The sequence below is a fragment of the Mandrillus leucophaeus genome, unplaced genomic scaffold (genome assembly GCF_000951045.1).
Source record: "Mandrillus leucophaeus isolate KB7577 unplaced genomic scaffold, Mleu.le_1.0 Scaffold105, whole genome shotgun sequence".
NCBI classification, from domain to species: domain Eukaryota; kingdom Metazoa; phylum Chordata; class Mammalia; order Primates; family Cercopithecidae; genus Mandrillus; species Mandrillus leucophaeus.
The window spans coordinates 609,935-620,266 of record NW_012098654.1 but is presented as its reverse complement, the minus strand read 5'-3'; the positions used below and the strand labels follow the sequence as shown (position 1 = coordinate 620,266).

Genomic DNA, 10,332 nt, shown 5'->3' with positions numbered 1-10,332 from the left:
GGGCTCGGGCCCCAGCTAGGGGCCAGCGGGGAGCTGGAGCCTGGAGACTGCGGGCTGGGCCGGCCACTGGTTCTTGGATCCCGGCCCGGGGCCTGATTACCTGGGTGGAGGGCGGAGAAGAAGAACGGGACCTGCTACCCTGGGGAGCCGCGCATTCGGAAGTGCACGGCCAAGACTCGGACGAATCCGCGGAAGGGCGGCTTGGTCGGCCTGCTTTCGGAGAGGAGGCCCGGGTTTGAGGAGCTTTTTAGAGTCCCCAGAGGAAATTAGTTTATCAGGGCGCACTGCACAGACTCGAACGGGTGCTACGGATGGTGTAGGGCGAAGGCTCTCATTCCATTCTCCTGTAGCTAGGCTGGGACTGGGCTGTGCGGCGCCCTCCTAGGTTATTTGAGAAAGTTGTTTTTCCATGTTCTATGTCCCAAGATCCTACTTTTTCTCTTTTGTTGGGACTCCCTGGTTAACATTTCCGGTTCTTCTGCTCTTTCTGTCTGGTTGGGCTTTTAAATGCATTTTGGTTTAAAACTTTGATGGAAAAGTATCAAGCCCATTGTGGGTAGGTCTCTTGATTGATTGTGTATGTTCGGAATAGATCTTAAAGCATCCCTCTTAGATTGTTACTGGGAAGAGACGTAAAAAAATAAATCAGTGATTTTTGTAGTGGCCAAATGTTTGAAAAGTTGATCCAGTTAACACAAGTTTTAGATGAAGTTCTTTTAAACATAAAGGAAGGAAGGTAAGATGTGTTCTTTGAAAGGTCTATTTAGTTCTGCAAAGCTTTTAAACGTGAAAGTACAGGTTGGTACGATGCACAGGTGCATTAATGGTGTCAAGTTTGTAGAGGGATGAGATTAACACAAGCCTCTTCATAAGTGAAGAAACTGGAACCTTGTAGGATGTGCTTTGCCGGGTGGTTTGGAAGTACTAATGCATAGACTAAATGAATCAAAATGTCAGAAGTTCTTGACGGTAGTGTTGTAATAAGATTCTAGGTTTTAGCCTTAACCTTGTCCGAGCTGGAGTGGACAGGCAGCTAGAATACTTTGCAACTCCCTTCATGAAAAGGTGGATGAGACAGGATGAAGGGAGATGAGCTAAGATGTATCAGGACCGTACTCTGAACATGTAGGAGAAGGATTGATTTCACATGAAAATTGTGGGTATGCAAGACATTTTGTATGCCTGTACTCTAATTCTGGAAAAAAATAAAATAGTATTTTTTGAAATTGTATCTGGGAATGTTAGGGCAAATAAAAGGAAATGTTCATTTCATTGTGGTTCATAAAGTAAGAGACCTTCATGCCTGTACAGATTGGGGAGACTGGAAAGTTTGAGTGGGTCAAGAGTGCTAGAATGATTTTCCCTTCAAAAGCGCATGACCCCAGGCCCCAAACTTGTAGAGCAGCATCTGCCCTCATTACACCTCTGGCACTCAGGCAGTGATGCCTCTTGGCCCTCTTGCAAAGGGAGCACAGCTCCCTGAGTTTTGTATTTGTATGGACTTTTATACCTACGACATTTCTGGTTCTGTTGATCTCGTTTTTCTGACTGACTGAATCTTCATCTCTGTTATCATTTGTGTATTTTCTTAGAAAAAACTTGTGGCGAAGGGGGGCAAAAAAAAGAAGCAGGTTCTGAAGTTCACTCTTGATTGCACCCACCCTGTAGAAGATGGAATCATGGATGCTGCCAATTTTGTAAGTTACATCCTTACTGCCACTCAGGTGGTGACGAACGTTTTGAGATAGTGTTGAGAAAACCTATTGGGGTACATTTCTGTTTTCAGGCTTATAGGCAGCTTCACAGGTCTGGCTGTTATCATTTCACCCTGGGAATGTGGGCAGATTACTTGTTTGTTTCCAAGTCTTGCTTCCTCTTGTGTGTGCAACAGTTGTGAGGAGTAAAAGGAGATGGACTTAGAATAAGCAAGAAGGACTCTAGCACAGAGGTGTTAGAGGACTATCTTGTTTTTCTCCTTTAGTTTCCACAAATGATTTTACTTAAAAGTTACCAAGAAACAGGCCAGGCGTGGTGGCTCACGCCTATAATCCCAACACTTTGGGAGGCCGAGGCGGGCAGATCATGAGGTCAGGAGTTCGAGAGCAGTCTGGCCAACATAGTGAAACCCCGTCTCTACTAAAGATACAAAAAATTAGCTGGGTGTGGTGGTGTGCACCTGTAATCCCAGCTACTCGGGAGGCTCCTGTAGGAGAATTGCGTGAATATGGGAGGTGGAGAGCACCATCGCACTCCATCTCGGGAGATAGTGCGAGACTCCGTCTCAAAGACAAAAAAAAAAGTTACTGAGAAACAGACAAATTTCATCGGGTCCATGGCATCCCCCTTGCTCTTTGGTGTGTTTAAGCATAAGTGAGGGACCCTGATCCTAACTGTGGGCTGCCTCTGTCCTGGGTCTCACTGCTTAGATGTGGAGCTTTGGACAGGTGGTAGCAGTTCCCGAAGCTTTCTATGATATGAAGCATCTGAGCTTTGGTATTTCAAGTACCCTGCTTGCTAAATTGTAATTGGAGCTTTTTTTTTTTTCCCCCTCACATCTTGCTCTGTGCTGATTTTTTGCCCCTGTGTTTAGCCCATTCCCCAATATTCCTCTATCTTATTGCAATCTAGAAATATTAAGTAATCCCTCTGCCACATTTGACTCAGCAGTTTGGTTTTGACATTTTATTCTTTTTCCTCTAATAGCCATGTTTGGGAGATTCAGATTTGTGTGCAGAAGTTTCCTAAATTTGCATTCGCTCTAAATTCTCCAGAAGGTTGAACTATTGCCAGGATCAGTATCATTACAACAAAAATAATTTTTAAACACAAAATAATTATGGTCACGAATTATCCAGAATGGAATTTGGGTAATCTCTTAGTTTATTGCCTTTATGTAGATGTTGTTTGTATCTGTGTCCTTCAAGAAATCCCTTATTTCCTTAGTTCTTTCTCTATCCAGTGACTTCTGGCTTTTCTCTGTGGCCTCCTCTTTCTCAACTTTGGTGTCTTCCAGTTTGGTATTCACATGGTGGCCCTGTTCTGGCATTATTCCTGCCTTCCTCCCTCTGAGCCATTCCCTCAGCCCACTCATCTGTTTGTGTGATTGTCTTTCCTTCTGGAAGCCTCCTTAGGATAGAAAACTTAAGTCATTTATGAATCTTGAGATGCAGAATTCAAGATTTCTGACCTAATCACTCTGTGCCCCATCTCTGGTTAACGTATACTGTTTATTTTATTTATTTGATTTGTTTTTTGATACCAAGTTTTGCTCTTGTTGCCCAGGTTGGAGTGCAATGGCACAATCTCGGCTCACTGCAGTCTCCGTTTCCCGGGTTCAAGCCATTCTGGTGTCTCAGCTTCCCGAGTAGCTGGGATTACAGGCGCCTGCCACCACGCCTGGCTAATTTTTGTATTATTAGTAGTGATGGGGTTTCTCCATGTTGGTCAGGCTAGTCTCGAACCCCCGACTTTAGGTGATCGACCCGCCTTGGCCTCCCAAAGTGCTGGGATTACAGGTGTGAGCCACCGCGCCTGGCCATTTTATTTTATTTTTATTTATTTATTTTTGAGACGGAATCTCACTCTGTTGCCCGGGCTGGAGTGCAGTGGCGTGATCTTGACTCACTGCAACTTCCACCTCCCAGGTTTAAGTGATTCTCTTTCTCAGCCTCCCGAGTAGCTGGGATTACAGGCGTGCGCCACCATGCCCAACTAATTTGTGTATTTTTGTGGTAGAGATGGCGCTTTGCCATATTGGCCAGGCTGGTCTCGAACTCCTGACCTCAGGTGATTTGCCTACCTCGGCCTCCCAAAGTGTTTGGATTACAAGTATGAACCGCTGTGCCCAGCCAAATTTTTTTTTTTTTTTAAAGGAGTCTTGCTATTTGTCACCCAGGCTGGAGTGCAGTGGCGTGATCTCAGCTCACTGCAAGCTCTGCCTCCTGGGTTCACGCTATTCTCCTGCCTCAGCCTCCCGAGTAGCTGGGACTACAGGCGTCTGTCACCATGCCCGGCTAATTTTTTGTGTTTTTAGTAGAGTTGGAGTTTCACTGTATTAGCCAGGATGATCTCGATCTCCTGACCTTGTGATCTGCCTGCCTTGGCCTCTCAAAGTGCTGGGATTACAGACGTGAACCACCGCGCCCGGCCCCAAATTTTTATTTATTTATTTATTTATTTATTTTGAGACGGAGTCTCGCTCTGTCGCCCAGGCTGGAATGCAATGGCGCGATCTCGACTCACTGCAAGCTCCGCCTCCTGGGTTCACGCCCTTCTCCTGCCTCAGCCTCCCGAGTAGCTGGGACTACAAGTGCTCACCACCACGCCCGGCTAATTTTCTGTATTTTTAGTAGAGATGGGGTTTCACAGTGTTAGCCACGATGGTGTCGATCTCCTGACCTCATGATCTGCCCGCCTCAGCATCCCAAATTTTTATTTTTTGAGAAAGGGTCTGTTGTCCAGGCTGGAGGGCAGTAGCATGATCCTGGCTCACTGCAGCCTCAACCTCATAGGCCCAAGTGATCCTTCCACCTCAGCCTCTGGAATAGCTGGGACCACAGGCATGCACCACCATACTGAGCTAATTTTTAAATTCTTTATAGAAAAAGGATTTTCCAACTAAGTTGCCCAGGCTTGTCTTGAACTCGTGGGCTCAAGCGATCTTCCTGCCTTGGCTTCCCAAAGTGCCGGGATTACAGGCATGAGCTACTGCACCCAGCCAGTTAACATACTTTGTACTGCAGTTTTTAAATAGAAAATTATAGGAATTTTGAGCTGAAAGGGACTCCATGTCATTGCAATAGCAAGAAAACAACTGAAAAGGTCCTTTTTGGGCAAAGCTTTCTGAAGCACAACAAGGAGGTGAAAGTCTTGCCGAGGCCCACACAGGAGTTTGCAGAGAATGTCTCAGGCTCCTGAGTGACTGCTGCTTCTGCTGTACCACACGTGGCCCTGGACCAGGTCTAGAATTGTTTCGGTCACTATGTCTTTGCTCTTTCTACTAGGTTGAAGGCTTATTTTCTGATAGTGCTGTGAACAGTGTTTTATACACCTTAGATTCAGAAGTTGCTTTTAGCTTTGGTTGCACGTACCTTGTAAAAGTTTGTTTTATTTATGTATTTTTTGAGACAGGGTCTCTTTGTCCCCCAGGCTGGAGTGCAGTGGCGTGATCTCGGCTCATGGCAACCTCCGCCTCGTGGGCTCAAGCAATCCTCCTGCCTCAGCCTCCTGAGTAGCTGGGACTACAGGTGCATGCCACCACACCTGGCTAATTGTATTTTTTGTAGAGATAGGGTTTTGCCATGTTGCCTAGCCTGGTCTCAAATTCCCAAGCTCAGGTGATCCACCCACCTCAGCCTCCCAAAGTGCTGGGATTACAGGCTTATCTCATAAAAATTTAGCCTTGGGTTTCCTGTCTACTCTTGTGTTGCCCACTAAGCCTTTCATGGAGAGGCATAGTTGACCTTGTGTGGAAGAAGTCAAGTATGTTTACAGTGGGATGTCGTCTCATAGTATGTATGTAAATGGGATTTGTTACCATTTTTTAAAAAGACTGAACATTTAAGAAACAGATATTAGGGCCAGGCGTGGTGGCTCACACCTGTAATCCCAACGCTTTGGGAGACCGAGGTGGAAGGATCCCTTGAGCCCAGGAGTTTGAGACCAACCTGGGCATCATAAAGAGACTCCTTCTCTTAAAAAAAAAAAATGAAGCCAGGTGCAGTGGCTCACGCTTTTAATCCCAGCACTTTGGGAGGCAGAGGTGGACGGATCACCTGAAGTCGGGAGTTTGAGACCAGCGTGACCAACATGGAGAAACCCAGTCTCTACTAAAAATACAAAATTAGCTGGGTGTGGTGGCGAGTGCCTGTAATCCCAGCTACTCAGGAGGCTGAGCAGGAGGATTGCTTGAGCCCAGGAGGCGGAGGTTGCCATGAGCCGAGATTGTGTCATTGCACTCCAGCCTGGGCAACTAGAGCTAAACTCCATCTCAAAAAATAAAAAGATTATAACATTAGCTGGGGCCAGGTGGGATAGCTCATGCCTGTAATCCTAGCACCCTCGAGAGGCTGAGGTGGGAGGATCACTTGAGTCTGGGAGGTGGAGACTTGAGCCTGGGAGATTGAGAGTGGAGTAAGCTGTGATTGGGCGGCTGCGTTCCTGCCTGGGCGACGGCGTGAGACTGTCTCCAAAATCAAAACAAGAAACGATGTTAGTTCAGTGTTGGGAGACAAAAAAATAAAATATTCTGTTAAGACAGATGAACCTGTCACTTCATTGGTCAATTTAATGATTTCTACAGGAGCAGTTTTTGCAAGAAAGGATCAAAGTGAACGGAAAAGCTGGGAACCTTGGTGGAGGGGTGGTGACCATCGAAAGGAGCAAGAGCAAGATCACCGTGACATCTGAGGTGCCTTTCTCCAAAAGGTACGGGAGGGAAGTGTGTGTGGCCTGCGTGTACCCAGTGCTCAGCCCGCCTTTTCCCTGCACGGGAGTGGGGGCACCCGCAGAGTGATTAGCTTGCATCTGTTAATTTCTGGAACTATGCCCAGTGCAGGAGGCAGTGGATGAATGCTATTATGGTCGTTAACAATAGTCAACTTTTGATTTTGTCTTTCACAGGCTAAAGTTTTTTTTTTTTGTGCTGGAGTCTCACTCCGTTGCCCAGGCTGTTGTGCAGCGGCGCGATCTCGTTTCACTGCAACCTCTGCCACCTGGGTTCAAGCAGTTGTCCTGCCTCAGCCTCCTGAGTAGCTGAGATTACAGGCATCTGCCACCACGCCCAGCTAATTTTTGTATTTTTAGTAGAGACTGGGGTTTCACCATGTTGGCCAGGCTGCTCTCAAACTCCTCCCCTCAAGTGATCCACCTACCTTGGCCTCCCAAAGTGCTGGGATTACAGGCCTGAGCCACCATGCCCGGCCAGGCTAAATTATTTTAAACAGTAAGGTACTCAGACTTGCTTACAAGACTGTTTTCTCAAAAATATTCTTGGCTGGGCACAGTGGCTTATGCTTGTAATCCCAGCACTTTGGGAGGCTGATACAGGATGATTGCTTGAGCCCAGGAGTTTGAGACCAGCCTGGGCAACATAGTGAGACCTCCGTCTCTACAAGAGTTAAAATTAGCTGGGCATGGTGACATGTGCCTGTAGTCCAGCCACTTGGGGGGCTGAAGTGGGAGGATGGCTTGAGTCCAGGAGGTCAGGGTTGTAATGAGCTGTGATTGTGCCACTGCAGGCCAGCTTGGGTGACAGAGTGAGACCCTATCTCAAAAAAAAAAATTGCTTCCTGTTTCCAGATCACAATAAGAACTTACCTTTTGTTTTTGAAATCGAGTCTTGCTCTGTTGCCCAGGTTGGAGTGCAATGGCGCCATCTTGGCTCACTGCAACCTCTGCCTCCTGGGTTCAAGCGATTCTCCTGCCTCAGCCTCCCGAGTTTTTGGAATTGCAGACGTGTGCCACCATGCCCGGTTAATTTTTTGTATTTTTAGTAGCGACAGGGTTTCGCCGTGTTGGCCAGGCTGGTCTGGAACTCTTAACCTCAGGTGATTTGCCTGCCTCGGCCTCCCAAAGTGCAGGGATTATAGGCATGAGCCACCGCACCTGCCCCACACCCGGCTAATTCTTGTATTTCCTTTTTTTTGAGACAGAGTCTCACTCTGTCGCCCAGGCTGGAGTGCAATGGCGCGATCTCAGCTCACTGCAACCTCCGGCTCCCAGGTTCAGGCAATTCTCTTGCCTCTGCCTCCTGTGTAGCTGGGATTACCGGCGCCTGCCACCACACCTGGCTAATTTTTTTTTGTTTTTTAGTAGAGACAGGGTTTCACCATCTTGGCCAGGCTGGTCTCGGACTCCTGACTTCGTAATCCACCTGCTTTGGCCTCCCAAAGTGCTGGAATTACAGGCGTGAGCCACCATGCCTGACCTAATTCTTGTATTTTTAGTAGATACGGGGTTTCACCGTGTTTGCCAGACTGGTCTTGAACTCCTGACCTCAGGTGAACCACCATGCCCGGCCAAGAGCTTTCCTTTTGAATTCCAGTTGCTTCCCTTGTAAGTGCTACTTTGGCACTGAACAAGGAATCTGAAGACCTCAATTTAGACCTAGTCCACTCTAGTTAATTCCTGGGGGCCCATTTTCTTTCATTTCAAAATGGAGGCATTAATTTGCTGGTTCCCTCGAATGTTATGTGTTGGTTTTTGAGGATGAGGTTAAAATACTTTACCAGTTGCTGAAGAATTGGATATGCTTATACTCAGCTCCTAGCCTGGGGCTGTGGCCTATTAGGAGCTTTTAATCATACTAAATCTGAGCACTTTGGGAGGCCGAGGTTGAAAGATCACCTGAGGTTGGGAGTTCGAGACCAGCCTGACCAACATGGAGAAACCCCGTCTCTACTAAAAATACAAAATTAGCTGGGCGTGGTGGTGCATGCCTGTAATCTCAGCTACTCGGGAGGCTGAGGCAGGAGAATTGCTTGAACCAGGGAGGCGGAGGTTGTGGTGAGCTGAGATTGCACCATTGCACTCTAGCCTGGGCAACAAGAGCAAAACTCTGTCTCAAAAAAAAAAACAAAAAAACAAAAAACAACATACTAAATCAAGTTGTGGGAAATTTTAAGGTATGTTAGTACAAATTGGTTGTAGTTAATGCTTTTATTTTTAGCTATGTCAGTGAAGAAATGACTTTGAAGCTTCAGTGAAGTCCTCACAGTCTGCCTGGGAAGCAGTGAGAGTGGGGCTTCCGGGGGGTGCAAAGCCTCCGTCTGGTCTGCTGGGCCGTAGCAGAGCCCTTGGGGAAGATTCTGTTACCTTTCTGTGACCTGTTTATCAGGGTGAGAGTGTCTCCTGGCATGCGTCACTTCCATTTTCGCAAATTTTCCTTTCTTTATCCAGTAGAGAAGGGAAGGTGCCTTAGTCATCTGTCACAGCTTTCTTTTCTTGATGATAACAGTTTATTTTCCTGAAAGGTTCAAGGTGTCCCGAATCTAGAACTTTTTTGGTCTCTGAATTTGTACGGGGTTTTTATTTGTTTATTTTTTTGAAAAGGAGTTTTGATCTTGTCTAGGCTGGAGTGCAACGGTGCAATCTCAGCTCACCGAAACCTCCGCCTCCCAGGTTCAAGCAATTCTCCTGCCTCAGCCTCTCAAGTAACTGGGATTATAGGCGCCCTCCATGACGCCCGGCTAATGTTTTGTATTTTAAGTAGAGGGGGGGTTTCATCATGTTGGCCAGGCTGGTCTGGAACTCCTGACCTCAGGTGATCCACTTGCCTTGGCCTCCCAAAGTGCTGGGATTACAGGCGTGAAGGCACTGTGCCCAGCCTGTACAGGGTTTTTTTTGGTTTGTTTTTTGTTTTTTAAACCTGATTTTTTTCCCCCAGTGTTCTATTAGGGATTTTTTTTTCCTTTTTTTTAGATAGGGTCTTACTGTGTTGCCCAGGCTGGAGAGCAGTGAGGCAATCATAGCTCACTCTAGCCTTCATCTCCTGGCTCAAAACAGTCCTGCCTCAGCCTCCCAAATAGCTGGGACTACACGAGTGCCCCTCCATGCCCGACTGTATCAGGAAAAATTTAAACCACCTGAAATTTTGAATTAAACAACCTCATCTGAATACAATATGGTGGAAATAATTGACAAAAGTATACTTTTTGGATGGAATGACCAAATTGATTTATCTTTGTGTAGGGAAAAGTGGACAGTTGAATTGAGATCTTCACACTTTGTGGTGATTGCTTTGTTGGTGTGGCGATTGCTTTGTTGGTGTGGCGATTGCTTTGTTGGTGTGGCAGTTGTTGGTGTGGAGATTGCTTTGTTGGTGTGGAGCACTGTCACAGTGCTCCTTTTTTGGAGATGGTGAGTCTGTTGGTTCATGACGTTTGGGTCCCTGTTAATATGCCAGGGATCCAGGTTGGGCACGGTGGCTCACGCCTGTAATCCCAGCACTTTGAGAGGCCGAGGCAGGTGGATCACCTGAGGTCTGGAGTTTCAGACCAGCCTGATCAACATGGAGAAACCCCATCTCTACTAAAAATACAAAAATTAGCCGGGTGTGGTAGCACGCACCTGAAATCCCAGCTACTCGGGAGGCTGAGGCAGGAGAATCGCTTGAACCCAGGAGGCGGAGGTTGTGGTGAGCCAAGACCGCGCCATTGCACTCCAGCCTGGGCAACAAGAGCGAAATTCTGTCTCAAAAAAAAAAATAAATAAAAAATATGCCAGGGATCTATCTGAGCATCCCAGGTAGTCCTTGCTATGGTCTGAAGAGATGGTTAGCACCAGGGGTCCCCTTTCACTGTGGGAAAAACAGCTTGGTTAGATTAATTGGCT

General features: G+C 46.9%; 1 protein-coding gene across 1 annotated transcript in view; it reads left to right on the top strand.

Moving 5' to 3' along the window:
- RPL22 (ribosomal protein L22) overlaps positions 1-10,332 on the top strand; it is a 23,329-nt gene that overhangs the window by 9,092 nt on the left and 3,905 nt on the right. Inside the window, exons 2-3 of the mRNA XM_011981181.1 lie at positions 1,593-1,697; positions 6,302-6,426. Of these exons, the coding sequence (XP_011836571.1) occupies positions 1,593-1,697; positions 6,302-6,426 (230 nt within the window). The remainder of the gene's footprint in view (positions 1-1,592; positions 1,698-6,301; positions 6,427-10,332) is intronic.